Here is a 25,526-nt window from a genome sequence, read left to right as displayed (position 1 = left end):
ATTCATATTCATATTCATATTCATATTCATATTCATATTCATATTCATATTCATATTCATATACTCCCATATTCATATTTTCATATTAATATTCTCATGTTCATATTCACATATTCATATTCGTTTTCTCATATTTATATTCTCATATTAATATTCATGTTTATATTCTTATAGTCATATTCTCTTATTTATATTCATATTCATATTTTCATATTCATATTCTCATGTTCATATTCACATATTCATATTCGTTTTCTCATATTCATATTCTTCTATTAATATTCATATTCATATTCTTATATTCATATTCTCATATTCATATTATCTTATTTATATTCATATTCATATTTTCATATTAATATTCTCATGTTCATATTCACATATTCATATTCGTTTTCTCATATTTATATTCTCATATTAATATTCATATTTATATTCTTATATTCATATTCTTATATTCATATTCTCTTATTTATATTCATATTCATATTTTCATATTCATATTCTCATGTTCATATTCACATATTCATATTCGTTTTCTCATATTCATATTCTTCTATTCATATTCATATTCATATTCTTATATTCATATTCTCATATTCATATTCTCTTATTTATATTCATATTCATATTTTCATATTCATATTCTCATGTTCATATTCACATATTCATATTCGTTTTCTCATATTTATATTCTCATATTAATATTCATATTTATATTCTTATATTCATATTCTCATATTCATATTCTCTTATTTATATTCATATTCATATTTTCATATTAATATTCTCATGTTCATATTCACATATTCATATTCGTTTTCTCATATTTATATTTTCATATTAATATTCATGTTTATATTCTTATAGTCATATTCTCTTATTTATATTCATATTCATATTTTCATATTCATATTCTCATGTTCATATTCACATATTCATATTCGTTTTCTCATATTTATATTCTTCTATTAATATTCATATTTATATTCTTATATTCATATTCTCATATTCATATTATCTTATTTATATTCATATTCATATTTTCATATTAATATTCTCATGTTCATATTCACATATTCATATTCGTTTTCTCATATTTATATTCTCATATTAATATTCATGTTTATATTCTTATATTCATATTCTCTTATTTATATTCATATTCATATTTTCATATTCATATTCTCATGTTCATATTCACATATTCATATTCGTTTTCTCATATTCATATTCTTCTATTCATATTCATATTCATATTCTTATATTCATATTCTCATATTCATATTCTCTTATTTATATTCATATTCATATTTTCATATTAATATTCTCATGTTCATATTCACATATTCATATTCGTTTTCTCATATTTATATTCTCATATTAATATTCATATTTATATTCTTATATTCATATTCTCATATTCATATTCTCTTATTTATATTCATATTCATATTTTCATATTAATAATCTCATGTTCATATTCACATATTCATATTCGTTTTCTCATATTCATATTTTCATATTAATATTCATATTCTCATATTCATATTCTCTTATTAATATTCATATTCATATTCATATTCATATTCATATTCATATTTTCATATTCATATTTTCATATTCATATTCTCATGTTCATATTCACATATTCATATTCGTTTTCTCATATTTATATTCTCATATTAATATTCATATTTATATTCTTATATTCATATTCTCATATTCATATTATCTTATTTATATTCATATTCATATTTTCATATTAATATTCTCATGTTCATATTCACATATTCAAATTCGTTTTCTCATATTCATATTCTCATATTAATATTCATATTCTCATATTCATATTCTCTTATTAATATTCATATTCATATTATCATATTCATATTCTCATATTCATATTTTCATATTCATATTTTCATATTCATATTCGTTTTCTCATATTCATATTCTTCTATTAATATTCATATTCATATTTTTATATTCATATTCTCATATTCATATTTACATAATCATATTCACATATTCGTCTTTATATTCATACTCTCGTATTCATATTGTCATATTCATATTCTCTTATTAATATTCATGTGCATATTCTCATATTCATATTCTCATATTCATATTCTCATATTCATAATCATATTCATATTCACATATTAATATATATATGAATGTATGTAACTTATGTATATATATTACTATTTCTATTTCATTATATTAATTAATAACATTATAAATTTTGCGGTATAATATAGAAGCATATCCTCAGTAATAGAATACTGTATTTGTTAATTCTATTGAAATAATTCAATTACTAATAATTTAATTAGTCGGTTTCAGTTTAATAGATATTATTTTTGGTGTGAGAAAATCAAACAAATTTTTGGAATTGAATGACTGCATAAGCAAATATTCATTTATACGGATGTAAGCCAATACCTGTCATATGAATTATATATAAGTTCGTTAAATATACACTTCCACTGTACTGAATATTGAACTGCTTGAGTTACAATATTTTTTATGTATGAAATAATTTTTGTTTGAATAAAATATCTTTGCATAGTGAAGTATAAGTTCTTTTATTAGTAAAATATATAAAGAAAATGAAATAAGTTTGAGAAGGGCATTGTTTAACACATGGTAAATAGTTCTATGTAAAAGACAATAATATTTTATTCAGATATATTAAATATGTTTAGTTTTCCCATGGGCCAATAAATTGTGTGTTCGCTCATTGGCCTTTATAATTCTGCTGTTATATACAAGGTCATACTTGGAATACGAAGTCAACTTCCAATAACGTTGAAGACGAAGGCATGCGGCTGTGTCGACCAATGATACTGCGGTGTGAAAGAGAGGTAACATTTGTAAAAATGCTCGAAAACAAATGTAGAATAATTGCTTATTCACTCATTTCTTAATTACCTACGAACGAATAGAGGATATACCTCTGCTATGTTAATACACTCCGCCCTACTTACAACAATTGATCCAGCAAATCATTAATATAGACAAAGCAACAAAAAACATATGAGCAGATGATCTTCAAACCACACACACGTGTTACGCCAGCAATATTAGCAAATTAATAGTATGGCAAAGCAGTGTTTGTTTTGGTTAAGAAGGAAAGCGACATACGAAGACGTGCAGGCAAGCTTGCAGTACTCCAGTCTATTAAAAGAAAATATATGATCAGTTAAATATTAGCACTGAACCGGGGAACAGTATATGCTTGACTAAATTATGTGTAACTTATTTTAGCAAAAATTATAATTATAAATATAAATAAAAATATTAGAACTAATTAATACATATTAACCCTTGTGAGCACATAATTAAATGTGCGATCAGTTAATTACGTTTAGTGTTTACATTATTTGTGTTTTAAATTGATTTTTATTGCAACAACAACAACAACAACAATAATAATAATAATAATAATAATAACTTCAACTAAAATAATAATAATAATAATAATAATAGTAAAATAAAAGAGTTTACGGAGAGTTGTATATTAATGAGACATTTTATTAATTGAACCCTTTTATGTTTTATAACTAAATAACATTATATAACTCTGTTTCGGATAACTGTTTGTGTCTAAGATCATCAAATGAGCTAATTGTTTAAAAGTATAATTTCTGTTTTTGTGAACGAATCTCGTATCAAATTGTTGATCAAATACAATATATGTAACGACTGAAGTGCTAAATAATTTTGCCTCATTGAAATGCACCTGTAGCACTTAATTTTGCTTCTGCTGCCAAAATTGTAATTATGTTCAATATAACTCATTTATGGAGTGATAATTAAACGTGCTATAAAACTGAAAATAGATAAATAAAACGTTAGTTTGTGTGTGTTTACAGTAAACAATTTTCAACGTGGTTTAATGATGAATTCAAAAAAAAGATCTCTCAAAGAAGCTATAAGGTGTAATAAAAGCTTTGGCAAATAAACGATAGAAATGTTTTTTATTATTAGAATAATAATAAAATGCATAGAAAAAAATGAAATAATTTATTTATTCGGTAAACCAATCAAATTAACATAATTTGTAAAAACAGAAATAAAAAATATACGTGTTCATTACCACTTTAACTTTGAAAATTTTGTACTTCATTCAAACCCAGCTGCTCTCGGATATTTAATTATTAATAAATAAAACAAAAAAAAAATTTATATATATAACTATATACATATATATATATATATATATATAATTTTAATCTACATTAGTGAATACTTTTGCGCACAGTATAAACATTATAATCAGTCATGGAATTGTCTCTTGTGTTCTATGCTTCGTTGATAGCGCTGTGCACGTGCTATGCAGCAGAAAATCAAAAGCACAAAACCGGTAGGGGCTCGATGTGGTGGTAAGTAAGCTAACAGTCTACAAATCTCAAATCCTTAATTTCTAAACAAATTTATTAAAACTATATATATGTATCTACATATATGTATGTATATTTTGTGAAAATAACATAAAATAACTAATAAACATAAAATGATTTGCTTAGTCATTTTAGGCTGAGTACGGAATACATCGGGAAGTTTGTTGCTTTAGTCTTGTGAGAGTAATTCTTCATCGTCATTTCTTGATTTGAATAAAATTAATGTTTGAATAAAATTATTGTGATTTTTTTATTAAAATTTCATTATTTTTTAATACTATATTTAATAAATTAATTCAAAATTATTTTCTTTAATTTCTAATAATTTTTATTATAACAGGAATTATTACAGGCGTTTTGCATTGTAACCTTAAGACCCACTATACCCTCCATTGATAAACCACCTTTTTAATTGAGAAATTACAGTTTTTGACATAATATATTGAGTTTTAACTCATCATAAGATATTATTTATGTGCTAAAATATTTCGTTCTTTATGTATTAGTGCAGATCACCTTTCCAGCACGTGCTTCACGGTTTCTCCTTCCGATTCATAAGACCTACAAGATTATAATCAAAATATTTTCTTCATCTTGATAATATTTTAGCTTACAGTAGTAGTACTGTTAGAGTTTTAGTTATAATTTAAAAGTATTCTTCATTAAATTCAAACGATTCGCATAGCAATTTAAGTAATAAGTTTACTTAAATGATCTGAAATGTGTTAAACCCATTAATAGTCTCTAAACTCCATTAAAGTCACAATATATATATAAATTTTGATATAAATTTAGCAAATAAGTTTATATAAATGACTTAACATGTGATAAGCCATTTAGTAGTTCCATTTCTTCATTAAAGTCCAACAATCCTAATATCAATTTTGGCAATAACGCTATGTATAGTAAGTAATTTAAAACGTGATAAACCCATTAATTTTATTATATATTTTTCTTGTTTTTTCCTAATAAATAAAGAAATGCTACAATTTCAGAAGCCGTAATATGATTTCAGGATTAGAAATAAAAGTGTTGTTTCTGTTCTGGTAGACTTATACGTCTATTTATTACTATTAACTTCCAATATGCCGCGAAATCTATAAAATACATAATTTTTTTTGTTTTTATTAAATATTCTAGACACCTCATTACTTCTTTCATTGTCTCACTGATAAGATTGCAATCCCTGTATAGGCGCCTAGCTATTTGTCATGTTTAATAATATATTCACAATTTCACATTTAACTCAATATGTATATATCGCAATAACTGCGGTATATGTCATTCATAAACCATATACAAATGTGCAAATAAACTTAGATTATTGTAAGTGTAAACATTGTATAAGATTGAAGTGAACACACCTATCAATTGTGTATGCTTCTACTTCTTGGAATATGAATATCTGATCCTTGGACGCCGGCCTTTTCGTCGTCAGTGAACGACTGTCCATGTATTATGTTATTGTGTTATGCTGGTTTATCTTGTAAGTTCCAGATATAACTTCCTACTCCTTTAGATTTTGTATTCTAAATCTAAACGAAACAAAATGTTCGATATTTAAATAATAATTAACTCATATAGCATGGATTGGTGTTTAATACAATTCTTTTTTTTTTTTGTTTTTAGTATTAATCACACTTCCTGGCTATTTATTTACCTAAATTATTGTTTTAAATAAAACGTATTGTACATGACTCATTTTCCACTTATTGAACAAAATATTTTTATGTGAATTTTACAAATATGTATACGTTATCTAGATAAATATAACTATATACATATATTTATACAATAGTATATATATATACAAAATAGTCATGTCATAATTTGCATGAAAAATTTTAGTTCTGTTACAATTTTTTATTACCTTTTCGTATTTATATTTTCTTCGTAATAAAAAAAAATTTTTTTTTTAATTTTAAAAAACGTTGGTGATTAAGATAAATAGGTCGATGACTCTACCAAGAAAACGATTAATGTATATCTTGCATTTACGTGGTATAAGAAAATAATTTAATTTTTTATACACTATCACTATTTACATGACTCAAACGTTCCTGATATGGAAAGATAGAGAGAGGGAGAGAGAAGAAGGATTCAAATCTTAAATAAAATATTACTAACAAAATCATTGTTATATTAAACAATAATGGTGATTATTTATATACTATACTTTTTGAGAACTTGATTTAGATTGCACTAGTTTTTCTCTTTTTTTAAAATTGTTTGAAACGAATCATCCAAAAACTCTCTGTATATATCCTAAAAACAGTATCTTTTGCATACTTCATAAATATTCATGGCACTAAAATTAAATTTACCACTGAAATATTTAGCTGTAAAAATCTGTCATTATTTACAAAAGTTAGATAAACTTAAGCTGCTGCACTCAAATGAATAGATTCATAGTAGAGATTCAGTAGAGAGTAGAGTTAAATGCGTAATTGTATAAAATTAAGATAAGTTTGATTCCTATAGCAAATACGAGTATAATGTTGAATGGTTGTTTAGTATTGGTGTGTTCGCCGAAACCCTTACTCTTTCCTATGATGGGTGGGCATTTGTGTATGCTTCACTTAAAATATACAGACTTCGAATTTATGTATCATAATGCCGCGTTTTCAAAGACAAAATATCCCAGACTTCTTAAAAGCATAAGCATTGTGATTTGGTATTCATCTATTTTATCGAAAAGATTCATCACTTTTTGTTTGATATACTTTTTACCGTATCAATTCGTAGATCTTCACGAATATCTTTATATCTTGTGTGCCTTGGAACATTGACTTATCTCCTAAGCGCTTTGCTTTGGAATGTTTGTATTTCATTAATGGCAAATTTGGCAGGCTTACCGTACATCATACCCAAATATCAATACATTCAGACAGTAAAGACAACAAAACTGAAAATTCATTCAAAAATTTGAGATTAAAAATCAGCAAAAGTAGAATAATACATGAAAATCATAAAGCGGAAATATGTGAATTCGCAGGCACAATTACAAGCTCTACAGAAACTTAAAAATTAAATATATCAAAATTCTCTTCAGACTCGTTTAGAAACTGATTTCAGTTAAAAAACAAAAACAAATACAATAAAAAAGAATAAATACAAATAGAATTAAATGCATTCTAGGAAAGCAGTCAACTCCCAATTTATATCAACATAATAAAACATTATCTTACAAATAGACGACAGCGTTTATAAAGCGACTTGTAGTGGGAATTCGGGAACCTCTGTATATGCAGAACAAATATTCAAACTACGAATATACAGCGACAATAGTCAAATACGAGTATATTAAGGATAACAGGATGAAGGTGGATACACAATGTTTAAAAATTTCAGCCAATAATACATAATATTGTATAATTAAATATTTTAAAAGCAAAAGAAAGCAATTGCCATTCACTAACAAAAAAAAAAAGAAGAAGGTAAACAAAATCAGATCAGACACGGGAATTTTTCAAGAAAAAATTCAATTCTAATGAAATTGCATTTGTTTACGCAAAATGTTGCAACATATCACATTTAACTATAATTTTCTTATCTATCATATAATTTTTTATTTATTGGTCTATTTACTATTCAAGAAAAACATTACCTATTCACAAATTTTATGTACACAGAATTTTCAATTACTTCTGATGCCCGCCGATGCAATCAGTTCGTCGAATGGCTTTTCCATTTCATAAGTAACGGTCCTTTGTCACATCCGCTTTGGCACACTTTTGGACAAAGCGTATTCTAAGTTTCATTCTGTTACCTTTTAAATTATAATATTGCTGCTTTTTTGTGGGTTATGTTTAAATCATTCGTACTTACGTTTGCAAAGCTCTATTTCAATGGGTTGTTGCTAGCTGATCTCTCATAATCGTGAGTTTTCTATAATTCTAGGATATCAAAAGCACCAAATAATGGTTTAATTTAAGTATTAAGCAACGATTTGTAAACAACATGAGTTTTCTCTATTACGTATTTGTAATATCTCCAGTTTTATATCCATTAAAAATGACTGTTGGTGCGCAAGCAACAAAGATTTCTAATTTTGCTCTCTGCCTGTTTTTCATTGACCCACAAAACTACTATAACTATTCGAAAACAGTGCTGGTTCTATAAATACTAATGTCAATAACTGTAACGGTATTTCCTATATCAACAAATAGTTATTTGTTTATTCATTTTCATTAAGTGCAGATACACTAAACTATTTAATTTTATATTCCCACAGTATAAAATATGTAACAATTATATATCGTTTTCATTAAGTACAAATATGCTAAAGCTTGTGATTTTATAATCCATTAGTATAAAATATGTACCCGAATACTATTTATATTTATTAATAATATATTCATTGAGAATATATTCCAAGAAAACATTGTTTAAAAGTTAAAAATTTTAATTTATTAACTCATCTAAACACCTTTATACTCGTATATATAATTCAAACATATATAAGAGTCCTGATCTTTAATTTGTCTCATCATAAGAGCGTAGGTACGAGAAAAACTTAAAAGATAAAGTCACTGAATACAGATGCAGAACCAATGCACAATGATCTAAAGTAATTTCACTACTTTAATTATAAATATATATAGATAAAGATATGTTTATAAAAGTCAGTTTTAACGTCAGAGAGAGAGTATAAAACCTATGTAGTACAACTTCTCTGCAATCTGTTTGTCATTGAATTTCAATTTTCGTTGACTAAACGGAAATTCCCCTTTCTCAATATTCACAATTCAAAATTTCTTGTCTGAGTATCATCTACTACATTATCTGAATATCATCAGACATAATTACCAAATCATCTGCATATAAAAATAACCAAATACTTATTTATTTTCTATTTAAGCACTCGTGTAGGTCATTTAAATATATTATATACAGACAGATACAGACAGATATACAGAAAATAGGGTCGGTGAAAGCAGGCAACTTTGTTTAACTCCTGTGTTTGTATGGAACTTAACTGACAATTCTTCTCCAGCTGTATAATTTTCATGAGCTTCTTAGCTTTTCATCTTCATAATAATCTTCATAGCGAAAACATTTTTTTTTGGGTTTTCGTATCAAATGCTCTAAATTCAATGAAAAACGAAAAGATTTTGTTTGCTGGACTAAATCAGTGGCTTTTACTAAAAATGAGCTAATCATTATTCATTATAAGTTATATTAATACAATTTATTTAAAACATTTTTATCAAACCGTTGTAAAAGTTAAAATTTATTATTTCTAACATTATTTTATCTATATAGAATAAAGAATAATTAGTTATCATAACTGCAACATGGAGTGTAGTAACAATTTGTTATTGGCTTCATACTTTTTATAAAAATTTACTCCGATATCAAAAAATCTGTAAAAGCTTTAAACATTTCATATAAGAACTGTGTATTCTGTTCATAAAAACACACCATTTATTCACATAAATGTGTTCGAAAGCTCTAACAATAATCGCTTGTAGTTTTCAGCTCGAATATAAGACTACCTCACTATAACATTTGAATTCCATCACGGACAAAATTTTTCCAAAAAAAACTCAGACACAAATATTTTAACATGCTAGTAACTTATAAAACCAGCTGCCATTAGATGAGATGTGGACGCAGTGTTGCCGGTAATTCAAGAGTTGAAACGGTTTCGAGTTGGTTACAGCTCAATTGGGCCACTTTGTAATTTTTATCTAAGATTTTTGTTTAATTTTGTCATTACACTAATAATAATCAAGAGCACAAATTTTATCTGAAAAACACTCTGCACAATAAGTGTATGGATTGCCAATTTCCTTGAGGTCAAAATCGGTTTTCGTAATACTCCATAAGTTTTGTTGCTGTGATTTCGTGTCGGTGTTCGATCAGCTTATGTTGCACTAGTAAATTTTCCAACGATCATTTCCATTTTTCCAATTTCTTTGAGGTCCTAATATGTTTTCGTAATACTCCATAAGTTTTGTTGCCCTGACTTCTTTGGTGTTCGATCAACTTATATTACACTGACAAATTTTCCAATGATCCGTTCCATTTCTGATACTAATTATTTCGTATTTTACATTTTTGTATAACTGCTCCTGCACTTATTATAAAAAGTCTTCATATAATCTGTTTGTTCTTGAAATTTAACTTTATTTTGTTTCCTTTCTATTCCATTCCATTAAATATGAGCCTTCAATCGGTAAAAGGAATATTTGCCATATGCTATTTGACTATTTAGAATTTAAAATATTTTACAAAATATTCTACCCCTTTAGCACTTTAAGCAGCATGGATTCTATATATAGTATCTATGTCTATGAATATTACTTTTGCTTATTTAAGTGTCTTCTCGTTCTTTTGATCTGTTAATGTCAATTTGTGTCTCATGCTAGATCTTAAACTATTTTTTTTAAACTCCCTGCATACAAATATGTTCTATCATTTTCAATAATAACTAATAAGCAGAAAAACTATGCTTATATGTTTATGAAAAATTTTGTAATATTTTGAAACATTAAAGAATTTTATTATAATCAAATATAAGCTAAATGTATTATAATGTTCTCACAATCTGGAGTGTTTATCACGAATAACAAAAATTAAAATTACGACTTCATCAAAAACGCTATGCAAAATAAACCTTCACCCTTCACTTATTGACGTCCTGTCTTCAGAAATGGAATCTAAAATATTTACTTACCACTTTTATGATTTATTGAACAATGATAACTTTAGACTTATATTCTAGATTTACATTTAGATTAGATTCTGGATTCAAAACTTTTGTTTTGATATTATCTACTACTGCAGTTTTTTTTAATACAAATATGGTAAAAAATGGGACCTGTATTTATTTATAAATTCAAGTCGCAATATCTTGAGTGAAGGCCTCTAAAATTAAGACTTTCTTTAATAAATCGAAAAACTGAAATTTAAATGTTGCATGTAAAGCAATTAAGAAATGGAGATATCAGATTAAAGCTATTTCTCATCTCCAAAACTAGGAAATAGTGCTATTTAAACTATAACTTAGAAAAAAGCTATAGCATATACAGTGGCTCACAGCTTATTTGATGCAAGCAAAAATTTTTTGAAAAATGTTGTTTATTTCAAAATATTTTGCAAAATTAAAAAAACAAAGTATGCAGAGTTATTGTTTATAGTGTGTTTATTCATTTTAAGAAAAAAAAAATCCAAAAATCTTCTTCCATTCCTTAGTAATGCATCAAAAACCAAAACCAAATGAAAAATTCATGTCACAGCTTAAATGATGCAACATCAAAAAAACTAATATTTTTACAAACTTCCGGACTAATTCTAAGTACTTAGTACTTTGTTGGATATCCCTTATTAGTAATAACAGCATGAAGCCTTTTTGGCATGGAATCAACCAGTTTTTTGGTATAATCTGGACTAATTTTACTCCACTCTTGCTGTAAAGCGTTTCTTAAGTCAAATTTGTTGGGGATGTCATGTTTTCTGATATTTGTCTTCAAAACGGACCACAAATTTTCAATAACGTTCAAGTCTGGTGATTGTGCAGGAGTTTGGACAATGTGTGGACATTGCCATATCAACCACGTTTGTACTAATGCTGACTTGTGCTTAGGGTCGTTGTCTTGGTAAAAGCGAAAATCATCTGCAATCTGCAATTTCGTTGCACTTTGAATCAAATTTTCTTGAAGAAGCTTTAAGTAAATATTTTTATTCATAGATTCTTCGATGAAGACCAAATTTCCTACTCCATTTGATGACATACATGCCCAAACCATAACATTACCACCTCCGTGTTTTACGGTAGCACGAAAATTTTGTGGTTTGAGCTCAGAATTGACTTCGCGCCGTACATAAGATCTTCCATCTGATCCAAATAAGTTTATTTTGACTTCGTCTGCAAAAAGTACATTTCGCCAAAATGCTGGACTCTTATTTAAATGCTCTCGTGCAAACTGCAACCTTTTAATTCTATTTTTTGCACATACGAAAGGTTTCTTTACAGCTATTCTTTCATTGAAATTTGATTCTCTCAATATTCTGCGGACGGTTTCAGGATGACAAATTTTTCCAAAATCTATTTTGGCCATGTCTGTCAACTTTGGAGCGCTAATTGTTGGATTTTTTCGAGTTTGGTTTACCAAATACCTCGATTCTTTTTCTGTAAAAATTTTATTGGAAGCCTTTCGTCCCTTATTTTCTATGCGATTTTCATGTACGATACGTTCAATTATGTGTTGAACTGTTGAAGAGCCTATATTTACCATTTCACCAATTTTACGCTGGGGAATTCCCTTTTTAAAGTACTCCAACAAAAGTACTCTAACTCACGCTTTTCAATTGATGTGCGCCGTCCCATGGTTAACAAAATGCACTCACTTTAATTTTTATAATATTTTCGCTCAAAAACTAGATTACAAATGATCGCAGAATAAAATTATTTTAATTTCTGTGTAATTTGGCGACAAAAATAACGGTATTCTTAACTGCATCATTTAAGCTGTGACATGAATTTTTCATTTGGTTTTGGTTTTTGATGCATTACTAAGGAATGGAAGAAGATTTTTGGATTTTTTTTTTCTTAAAATGAATAAACACACTATAAACAATAACTCTGCATACTTTGTTTTTTTAATTTTGCAAAATATTTTGAAATAAACAACATTTTTCAAAAAATTTTTGCTTGCATCAAATAAGCTGTGAGCCACTGTATATAGCTATATAGTATATATAATTGAAAAAAAATGAAAAGTGGGACAAAAGCTATAACTTAAAATACTAAGATTCAAATTAAACTAAGAAGTAGTGTGATACGGTTCTAGAACTAAAAGAAGTGGTATTATACTTAGTGCTTAAAGAACAGAAAGTTCTGTATTGAAACTTACCTCACAACAACTACTAAAACGTAAGATTAAAATTATGTTTTGAAAACAAAGCGAATGTGATATTTAAGCTATATCCTAAAAAACCAGGAAAAAGTACAATTAATTTTAAACTAATGTGATTGGAGATACCTTTCAAGTACTAAAAAAAGTAATATTTTACAACTACAAAATAGGATAATGGAAGTCAAAAATACCTATTAAAAAAATTAGAAATAAATGAGATTAAAATAATACATATTTTAAAAATTAATTGATGTGACAGAACCAAACAGATACTGGATAAATGAGTAACGACTTAAAACAAATTTTAAAACCTGTAGCTTTTGAGACTTCTGCAGATTATGATGCAAACTGTAGATCACTTATGAAGTTATAAGCACATATATATTACTGCTTTCCTGAACTCTTTCTAGAGACTAGGGCCTCCTACTTAATATCAATTAAATGTATGTAAATTTTTTGCTTCTTGAAAAATTTACTGTTCATGTTGGCAACAAAACTTCCATTTTTAGAATATTAATATTGACATGGATTTTAAATTTAGCCAGTAAAATATTTAATATATATATTAAAGCATTCTTTTAATGCTATTATTTATTGCTTACTATTACTTAATTTTTGTTTATCAAAACAAATGTGAATTTTTCTTAAACGTTGTTATTGTTTCTGCAATAAATGGATATATCCTCCATATCCTCCATGTACGAAATTTCTAGCTTTCATTACTATTTAGCTAAAGCTGAACCAAATCATTTTATTAACCAACTGATTTTTTTTAATTTTATGCACTATAGCTGCGCATTTACTTTAGCTACCGTTCGCAATTATCTTTAACACCTTTACGATATATTGTGAAATAAAGATACACATCATCGTTGGCGTAGCCAATAATATGATTCCTTTCCACACAAAATACACACAAAGCAGAAATTTGTTATTTAAATGAATGCGCTAAGAACAACACAATCAACGGATACATTCTGCGCATATGCAGATTAAGATACATCTCATGCCGTATCATATGGAGAATTGATCCTTGTGGATTTAAGCGTTTCAACAAAACGTCAAAACAGTAAGTTAAAAACTTTTACTATTAGACTGAGAGAGCTAAACTAATTTGCATATTGTGTAGATTTACACATTGTATCATAATTTGTCTTCCAGTTTTTCTTGTTGCGTAATATTTGCTATCTACTCCGATGTTGATTGAAGAACTTGTTCACAACAGATTGACTTGCTGTTCAAGACTTTAGCTTTGAAGACTTTTGTTCTTGTAGCAAAAACACATTCGTTTTTATAGGATATAAATGAAGTGTTCTACTTCACAGGTTTCGAGTTATTGAGTTATTGAGTTATAACACCAAAAAAGATATAAATTTTTCAAAATTTTTTGGAGGAGGATATATACATTTCAAATAATTCAAAGAAAATGGATTTGTGGAAAAAACTTTTATTGCTAAATATTAAGAATTGAAAAACTTTATTCTGATCTTATACCCTTTATATCTATAAGTATGTTAGTCTAATAATATATTAAGTTTGATGCGAGTCTTACATCACAGTGAAGAAAAGACTTTGAAGACTCTGTAAACTATAAATAGTGTTGATCATCTCGATGCGTCTGAACGATCTTGCGTTACCCAACTATAATATTCCAATTGTAACTATATACTATAATAAAATTTAGTTTTAAAATTTAGTGCTTTTAATTTTTACAAAGGGTAGTTGAAAATTTGTCGAAATAACAAGTTTTTTCTATGGCTACGATATAAACTAATAAATCTGAATTAATTTTTCTTCAGTTTCTTACATTATTTCTAGTATTTAATGAATTTGAATATCATTCCAATATACTGAAAATTTTAACCAGATTAGTTTAGAAAAAAACAGAGATATTAACAAAAGAACAGACAAATAGTCGAATGAATATACAGACAAACTGACGAACAAACGAAGAACTGCCGAAGTAGTCAAACAGACAAAGGAACATAAGTCCAATATAACATTTTTTTTTTACGGAAGTTTTGAAGAATAATATATCAATTTTATTAGTCTGATAAACTGACAGAAATTAAGAATAAGTTGTAAATTTAAATAAACTCATTCACAAACTTATTTTAAACTGCGTTGTGTGTTTCTTATCTAAATTCCATATATTCATATATATGGTATATCATTGAAAATATATTTGATGTTCAATTTTGATTTTATTTTCAGGGGTATTGCAAAAGTTGGTGAGCCTAATAATATATCACCTCTTACTTCCGGTATTATGTATATGGATCCAGCTATACATTCCACACTACGAAGAAAACAACGTCGTTTAGTACGTGATAATCCAGGAGTACTTGGGGCACTGGTCAAAGGTGCAAATCTTGCTATCTCCGAATGTCAACATCAATTTAGAAATCGACGTTGGAACTGTTCGACTAGAAACTTTTTAAGAGGAAAAAACCTTTTTGGCAAAATTGTGGATAGAGGTAAGTGAATACAATAACATAAGCTTAACTTATTATTTTAGTCAGTAGTAGTTTTTTTATATTCTTTCTTTATTAATATGTATGTATGTGTCTTTATAGTAGAAATTAATAATTTTTGTTTTAATAAATTAGTTAGGAGTTAGGTTATTATTAACTTTAAACACAGTAATTTTAGATTTAGATAGACTAAAATATTTAGTTTGTTCTTCTCAGTTCCACAAATTTCTGAAACTCTCGCTCGATACACAAAAGAATACATTACTTTAGAATTATTGTTATAAATGTTTTTAAAATTACAACTTTTGAAATGATCGTATTGTCAAATATTAGTTATAGTCAACTTTCAGTTTAAACATCGCATAAGCAAGAAAAAAAAATTTAAAAAATTTGCGATCCTTATTTTAAAAGTTTTAATATAAATTTTATAAATAAAATAGCCAACCATTCCGTTGTTATTCTCCTAGCATCACATCCAAAAGTCCAGTAATAATAGTTTTTTTTTCGTTTCTTTTTTTTATTTTTTTTAAGTGTCATATACAGCCCATGTGTCGGTCTCGTCACACATAATTGACATAACAAACATTTTTTTTTTTGTCGTTGGCTACCACTTTTGATATTTCCTTCAAATAAATTTTATTTCCCATTTGATAAAATCCTGGTTGCGCCGCTGAATGAAATAATCCAGTTCACGATAAAAAAGAAAATGCTTGATAATGTGAACGCAGACATTGACCGTAACTAAGTATTGAGCAAATTTTGGGTTCCCGTAAGATGTGTGCACAGTAGAAGAAATAATTCTGAAGTGCAACATAAGATCTCTTTTAGGAATGGATTCATAAAAAATGTATATCAATCGAGATTAATATCACTTAAAAAGCAATGAAATTGACGAAATTGATCTGATAATATGTAAAGTTACTGAAAGAATATGAAAAGAAACATTTTAGAATTCACAAAAAAAAAAAACAAAAAAGAAAAAGGTTGTTGTGAACTTAAAAATGCAGTTTTTGTTATGAAGAACGGAAGATGAATTAAAACAAGGACAAAATTAAATGACATAAAATAAGTATGATATGATTAGATAGAAAATAAATATAAATGTGTTTTTTTTTTAAATAAACAAAATTATTACATTAGGAAAATTTCTCATCAGATATACAACACAATATTAAAACGTCATCAAATAAGTTTACAGTAGACCTTTAAAGATAGCAAAGCAATTAAGAATTGAAAACAAAATTGACTTATTAAAATAATAATAATATATAATGTATTGTTATTTCATTCATGTAATCTCTCTCGATCTATGGAGTCATAAAAAGATGGTTAACTATAGCTATAGCGTAAGGGAAGCAATTACGTCGACCGGCAATAAAATTACAAACAGTGGTTTTATGTGATAGTTCTGTGCACCGAAATTGATCGCTGGGATATAAATTTGAATAAAATGTTGTTAGTGTGTAATTGCTCAGTAGCTTGTTTACTTGCATTGATTTGCGCATTCCATGTCATAACTTCGCACATGCATAAGAAAATTGTTATATGCATGCGCATACGAAGTGCAACAAAGTAGGCAAAGTAGTGCGAAGTCATATAGCAAAGTGCGTTGAAGAGAGTGCTAAAAGTGCTAAAAGTGTTATAGGCTGGGCATCCCTTTTTTTAGACAAACATTGCAACATAAAATAACAGCACAATCGTTATAACAAACTCAATCATTTCAAAAATAGACAATATGAGTTACGCTATGAAAGTTTTAACAATATTACGATACAAACCCTTTCTCTTCAGTTATAATGGAAATATCTGTAGCTAAAATAAATATACTAAAATACACAAATTGCAAATTTTAACATTCTATAGAGAAGTCCTCTACAAACATTTTTAATGTTAATATATACAACATAGGAATAATGTTGATATCTTTGCTGCCTAAAAGTCTATATATTCTACAATATTTATTATATCTATTTTCTGTCACTACGTCTGGTTCTATGTCTGTCTATTTTTCTGCCTTTCTGTATGTTTATTTTTCTGTTTACATATCTTTCTACCTGTACATTTGTTTATCTGTCAGAGTCTGTGCGTTTGTGTGTCTGTGAATTATTTAATTAACATCTATATATTATGTAATTCATGGTTCAAAAACATTTAGTTCAGCTATTTAAATTGAATATATTTTTTGTTCACATAAGAAAATAAAACCACTTTTTTTTTTGCCATTTGCTAAAATTGAGCTAATCATGTGCAACTTAATTTCAAGAAAACATCATTTTTTGACACCTACTGCAAACAGTTAACACTTGAAACAGCATTTTATTTTAAAAATATAGGCAGGAAGTAAAAACATCACAATTTATTTAGCAATATAGGGTGGTCTGGTCGTACATAAAAGGCCTTTCATAACAGCATTTTATTCCTGCATAACTTGTGCAATTATCCAGTAGAGCATTACCTATACTGTGCAACTAATGAAACCATGATATACATCTTCCATTGACAGCTCATGACATATTTTGCGCTTGAGGCCTATATTATCAGCACACCATGAGCTACTGTTAACACTTTGCTGCTGATATACTGTTAACATAAACTCATGCATACATAATTACATTTTAGTGGTGCTCAACTTCTGTTGACATTTAGATGCACACTGTTCTGTGTCCATTGTATTTCAATTTTATTTCTACTATAGCTAAAGCTACTATACAACTATCTTCTTCTTGTTGTTGTTTGTTGTTTGTTGTTGTTGTGTTTTTCTTCTTATTATTATGATTTCTTCTGCATATTGCAATAATCTTTTAAATTTAGTTTTTGAAACGGTTTCCAAAATTTATGGCATGTCTGCGGGATATCTTTTCTGCCTAATGAGTCCGTTTTCTTCTTTTTGTATTAAATTGTAATTGTTAATTGTTTGTGGGTATGTGAGCAATGTGTTTGCAAATTAATACCCCAAAGCATGTCTATATATATATATATATGTATATATGTATGTATATGTTTGTAAAGAGGGTGTCACCTTAAGGGGTATAATCGAAATATCTAAATTTAGCATCATCTATAGAATAAGGTATTATACGCATGAGACCTGCTGTTATTCAGAACGTTTAAAAAAAAAATAAATAAATAAATTTACTCATGCTGTGAAAACATCAGCACTTAATATAAATATATCAATAAAGTAATCCATAATATTCGAACAGTGTATCTTGTATATTTCAACGCTTTCATCATCATCATCAACATCATCATAATAATAATAATAATAATGCAAATAAACAAAAGGTAAGGTTTTATTGACAGAAGACAGAAGACAGAATTTTAAAATAAAAATTTTTGCCCTGGCCTCACTGAATATTCAATATTATTTAATATTAATTTTGTTATTTATATGAGCGATAGATAATATAGTCAATTTATATTAAGTCGTTGGTGGCATTTACTTTTTTTTGGGTATCTTAAATAAGCAATTTGATTTTTATATTATAAAAATGTAAAATATCTTGTCTAACAACATAGACTTTGTCTTTTAACATTATTTTTCTCTTCATTGCTGCTGCCGTTTAAATGCTACTGGCGATTAACATTTATTTGGCTGTTGCGGCGTTTGCCATCGTTTGCCATCGTTTGAATTTGGTGGCTTCATTCTTACATCATATCAAAATTCAATTTAATATTTCTGGAGTTTTTCATTCAAAAAAAAAAAATAAAAAATATAATATATAAAAGTAACAAAAAATTAAGTCCATAACGTATTGTAAAGTAAAATCTTACCCTCAATTAATTTTTTGATTTTTAATGTCTTTTTTTGTTTTTTTTGGTTCAGATTTTGACAAAACTGACTAATTTTTTATTTGAACCTGAAACATTTTCAATGCCCGACTTAATTACTTTAGTAAACGTTTTTGAGGATTTTTTATGGCTTTGTTATGTATAATGAAAAAGATCTGTTTTCGCCTTTTTTTTTTCTCCCCCCTTATAAATTCCAAAAAAGGTTATGTACTCTAAACACAACAGCCTTATTTAAGTTTTGTGTGCAATGCTAAGGTATCTATTGATTTCGAGATTGTTTTTTTTGTTGTTGTTGTTTTGCAAAAGTGATGAATATTGCATTAAATAGATAAATAGTTAAATAAATAAATAAATAGATACTCATAAAATATACCCTAAATAAAAATTTATCTAAACGAAATAAGTGCAAAAATCCTTGTTGGATAGATTAGCATGGTAAACTTAACCTGCCCCTAGATTATTTCATTAAACGAATTAAAGCAGTATTATCCTTTCTTCAAAATTAAATTTTAGAAATTTATTTTTCTGCAATGAAAACCGGAAAATACAAAAAAGTGAAAGAGGGAAAGGGAAAAAGGTATCGAGGTGATCAAAATGTTGAGATAGAAATTCTAAAATAGCTAGATAAGGAATTATACGCAGATTAAATTTACAAACGAAATGTACACGCTAGCATAATGAAGTACTTAATCCAGTTGTTGAGTTTAATACTATTGGTACACATAATACGAAATAATAATATTGTTAACATAAGAGTGCACACTGCTCACATTTGTATAAGTTTTCATTAGTTTCTTATATAAGGATTTTATCCTTATGCTGTACGAGATAGTAAATTTCAAATCAAAAAAGGTCACAAACGGAAGATTTATCTTCAAAGCGCAATTGTAATTGCTCCTCTGTTTTTACGGCTGTTGTGCAAAAATAATGAAATGGCTACTTGTACATTTCGGAAAGGAAATTGAAATAGTATTGATTTAAAAATTTAAAACTAATACTTTAAGAATATACGTTAAGAGCGAGATTAATGTAAAAGTATTTAAATATATACAAGACCCTCAAATCTTTTGTGATCAAAACTCTCGTATCATATGTGATCTTTAAATTTTTTATACAAACATATTTTAGTAATATCATATTACATTTTTAACATGTTTATTTTATTATTATCATGTTAGTTTTTTAAATACATATATTGTAAACTGTTTATTGTTATAATTTAGCGTATAATTTTAGCGTATTTCGGCAAATTCGCTTTTGCCTTCATCGGTAGAATTCCTTATATTACGTATAGAAATATACAGAAAATAACGATCAAAATAAAAACTTAAATTCCTTAAAAACAAAATAGACTTTGCATAATATTAGTTTTGTAGCAAACGAACATATATGAGAGTCACTATTTATATTTTAAGCCTTGGTAGCACTGATTGTTACAAAACGACCCATCAAAAAATCGAATTAATGGTTCATCATCCTTACAGTCCTAATTTTGCACCCAATGACTTTTTCTTGTTCTCGAATGTCCTCGAATAAATTGCGTGGACACCGATTTTTGTCGGTGGAACAAACCGTTTTTGCATTTGAAAACCTTGTTTGAAGGTGCCTGAAAAGGATTGAGAAAAATGCCTAGACAAAAGGCTCGAATGCGTGCAAAAGTGTATTAATTATAAAGGAGAATACTTCAAGAAATAATAAAGCAATTTTCAATGATAAGTTCGTATATTTTTATATTAGACTCAAAATAAAAATAGTAATCCTCATAACAATTAGTCATAAGTAATTTTTGTATGTTTTCTAGATATATTATTAATAACGTATTATACTTGTAGCATTATTGGAAATATTGGCAACAATATATCTTTTATACATATATTATTAATAATGGGTTATAATTTTAGCTTAATTGAATAAATATTGAATTGAATATATTGAAAATATATATAGTATATAAACTATATTCTTGTTTAAAATATTATTATCATATATTTTTGAAATATGTTGCCAATTAAATAATGTTAGTTTTGTAGCAAACGAACATACACATGTTATATACCTAAGACTAACAGAACGTTAAAATATTTTTCGCTTAACAGAGACTGTTAATTTAAAATTTTCCATATAAGTAAGCTTACTGTTAAGTATTTAGAATTCTTTTTCTCAGCACCAAAGTTTTTATTTAACTTTTTTCCCCGTATCCCATGCATGTTAAAGAGTTGCACCTGCCCTAAATCATTGCCATGGATCGTCTGATTATGTATGAATCTGTTCTGGTTGAATGTTAAAAATTTATATATAAGTAACACCCACAATATTAAGAGGAACCTTACGAAACCGTCATTATAAACACAGCAATAACTACTTCCACTCCTACATGAAATAAATACACGGCGTAATTGCATATGCACTACAAAATTATTCAATCAAATGCGTTCACATGGCGGATATCCTCTTTCGTGAAGTAGCTGGATCTAAATACAGCTGCTTATAAACAAAGATTTATAAAAGATTTATAAAAAAAACTACGTGCTCAGTAAGAGAAAAACATAAAAAACATAAAAAATATAAAAAACATAAAAGACATTAAGGAATATTTAGCAATTTAATAACATACATAACATAACAATTATAGCACCTTAATCCGGCTCCAGAAGAATTATATGTACTATTATACCGCCAAAAGGATGCAAACATACATACCTATTTATACAAGCATACGCTGATGATGTTTCCTAATTAAACAACTTTTGAGTCCTGCTAAAAAATAAATTGCGGAATACTATATTAAAATTAAATCTATAGTCTTTTATATATAGAACCAATACAATGAAAAGTAGAAAAAACAATTTTAATATCAAAATAATTTTGGGCTTAACTTTCAGTTCTGTATTGTTTAATTCAAGTAGAGAAACAAGGTTGAAGAAAAAATTACATTGATTAAATTTTTAAAATATACTTATTTATCGTCATTCCAATATCTTTCTTATATAGAAATATAGTAGGAACTCATACACTTGATTTTTATTAACACTTGAAACTAAAGTCTTGCAAAATTAAATAGATTTGTTTAAATGATGATGTAAATATTATTAAAAGCTTTCCTATAAGTATCTTTTGAATGGCGATCAGTCATCAAATTGTTCGTTTTATAATAACCTACCATCCGTACATCATATACTTAACAATTGCTCTGCATTTCTTAATATCCTTTCAAACATAATACCTAATACGCGTAGTCACCAGTCTATTAAGAACACTTACTTACATATACTTTGATATTAAATAAATGAAATTAAAGTCTTTAATTTACTTAAAAAAACTTAATTCATAATATTCACTGGCAACTAGTGCTCGTTTTTTTATTTTGGTTACAAGATTTTATATTTTTCAATTAACTATAATATATAAATACGAGTCAGCTACTACAACTAAAGCGCAGTCTGCTAAGTACTACGGTATCGGCTTAATAGGTAGGCAAGCTATGAGGATTGGTTTTCCTTACAATGACCTTTGTCGCGATTGTGGCTATGAAGACGATGAGGAAACTGTTTTTCATCTCATGTGTTAGTGCCCATCTTTAGCTAAGAGAAAATCAAAAATCTTGGGGGCCCTTTTTCTGATCGATCTGACTGAGGTGTCATCCCACAATATTAGGAACCTAGCCAGATTCATAGAACTGGCAGGTTGGATTACCTTCATCTAATGAGGGAGTTGTTGCCTTTTTCGGCGTTGGTCGTATACTGATCATTTTGTCTATGTACGAACCAACGCTATTCCTGTGGTACTATATTTCAATTTTTCAATTCATTATTTATTTACTTCTGCTTCTGAACTTATAGTTGTAACAGAAGGAGGTTTGATGTATACTTATTAATTAAATTAAACTTATTACTAATTAGGTTTAAAAAGTAAGCGATAAAAAAAACAAAAAAAGTTAAGTTATATAAATTGTAGGGAAATAATTATAATTATAGTTCATCTAATATTATTGACATTAAAAAAAAAATTTTAAAAAATTGCTCAAGCGGTTCGAATTCACTAAATTCCGATTATTTCGATCCAACATTGCTTAAACACAAACATGATATTCGATTATTTCCGAATAGCTCGCTGTCGTAACAAGCATACTCGAACATAAAAAAGCTCGGAGCTTATAATCATATTTTGCTCTAGTAATATTGTTATTAGCTTCATCTACATATTTGCTGAAAACACATTTCTATTTCCTCGTCGAATTTCTGTTCATCTAAATTCGCTTTTTGGACTTCAGCTGAGAGTTGTTCAGTTTGATTCTTAATTTTGTTCTTTTTTGACATCATAGATTTTACCAATGCTGTATATTTATTTAATACTTTAGTAGCTTCATTTAAGTCTTTTTTATAAGATTTTATTTCAGTTTCTTTAACGCTTTTTTCTAAATTTACTATTTTTAGATTACATAGGCCAATTTTATCACATATGTTATTACGTAGTTTATAGGAATTTATGATTGCTTTTAGGCGTGTACATTCCAAAAAGTTATTTGAAGCTTAAAAAGATTGTATGTAGATTCTGTATTCCATGATGTTGATGGAGCTTCCTCTGTAGTTGTTGTTAATGTGTTGTATTCGTTCTTTAGTTTTTTGCCATATGGTTGTTTTGATCTATCTCATTCATGATGCTTAATAAGTTAAGATTAAGGTTTTCAAGTTTGCTTCCATACATAAATTTGAGAGTAGTAGTTGCCTCTTCATTGCCACACTTTAGGATTCCATTTTTGTTCCATTTGCACCACTTGTTTCCAATGCGTATTCTATCATCTCGAACGAGTACCTTATGCGAACGATCTATCGAGAGAATTTGTTTCCTTATTAAAAGAAGAGCTTTTCTATGCCGTTGTCTGTCTTTGTTCAGGTCTTTTTCAATTCTAATCGTAGAGTTTGCAAGTTTGTGTATGTTTTGGAAAACTAGGCCAATCGATTCTTCTGACGTCATCTCTGCCAAGACGTTGATTTTATTTTCCCGCTGTGATATGACTCTAGCTTTACGGACTACAATGTTTATGCCAAGAGTTTCTTCACACAGTTTTGTGACAGCTTCCTTGGGTGGCAGCTGAACTGTTAGGCCTTTGAAAATTAGGTTTTTCTCCTTATTGGCGTCAATTAGCCGCATCAGCTCTTCGTGGTCGGTTTGTTTTTCATGCTCCAATTTAATTATTTTTTCTTTTAAAGTTTTATTTTCTTCTGAAAGCTTTTCGACTATATGATTAAGGCTGATTATATTTGTGTTGACAGCCTCTAAATCGGATTTAGTAGCAATATCCCTCAATTTCTCATCTAGAATGCTCACCATTGTTTTTTGTATGTCCTGTAAAAGCTGCGTCACATCCATACTGCCAACAGATTGTAGGTCACCTTTATTAGGTGACACCTCTGAGATAGTACGTTTTGCTGCTGAGCCAGACATTGTATCATTCATTAATTTGGTGGATTTGGATGGAGGGCTTCTTTCAGTAGGCATTATATTTTTCGTGGTCAATTTCTTGGCAAGAATCTTTTTAGATTGTTAAATGGACGCGGTTTATAACGAAGATTATTAGATTTCTAAATATGTTTTTAAATATTGTTAACCAATATTTAATTTATTAAATTTAATTGTTTACTTTCCGCACTCTGTGGTACTATAACGGGTCATTATTTGAGCTCAAGTAGTTTTTCTTGGTACACAAGGCCGATATATATTTCATATATTTCCATATGCTTCGATAATGTAAAATAAAACCTTATCAAGACAAAATAAAAATCCATTAATACACAAAGTAAACAATATTAATGTTAAATAGATTTAAAATAGTTACTCCTAACTCCAAATAAATGATTAACGGTGATATGAACAACCTAAGCAAGTGAAACTTAAATCAACATTTATATTTGAAAATAATTTGATAGAAGAAATTCTTTCAATATATAGTACTTTCGATACATTATAATACAATTTGGATATACCAA

General features: G+C 27.4%; 1 protein-coding gene across 1 annotated transcript in view; it reads left to right on the top strand.

Moving 5' to 3' along the window:
• Positions 1-4,263: 4,263 nt before the first annotated feature.
• LOC119662403 (protein wingless) overlaps positions 4,264-25,526 on the top strand; it is a 33,639-nt gene continuing 12,376 nt past the window's right edge. Inside the window, exons 1-2 of the mRNA XM_038072007.1 lie at positions 4,264-4,391; positions 15,488-15,750. Of these exons, the coding sequence (XP_037927935.1) occupies positions 4,291-4,391; positions 15,488-15,750 (364 nt within the window). The 5' untranslated portion in view covers positions 4,264-4,290. The remainder of the gene's footprint in view (positions 4,392-15,487; positions 15,751-25,526) is intronic.

This window comes from Teleopsis dalmanni, chromosome X (assembly GCF_002237135.1).
Source record: "Teleopsis dalmanni isolate 2A chromosome X, ASM223713v2, whole genome shotgun sequence".
Lineage (NCBI taxonomy): Eukaryota > Metazoa > Arthropoda > Insecta > Diptera > Diopsidae > Teleopsis > Teleopsis dalmanni.
Note: the sequence above shows the minus strand (reverse complement) of the source record. Positions and strands in the feature narration are given on the sequence as shown.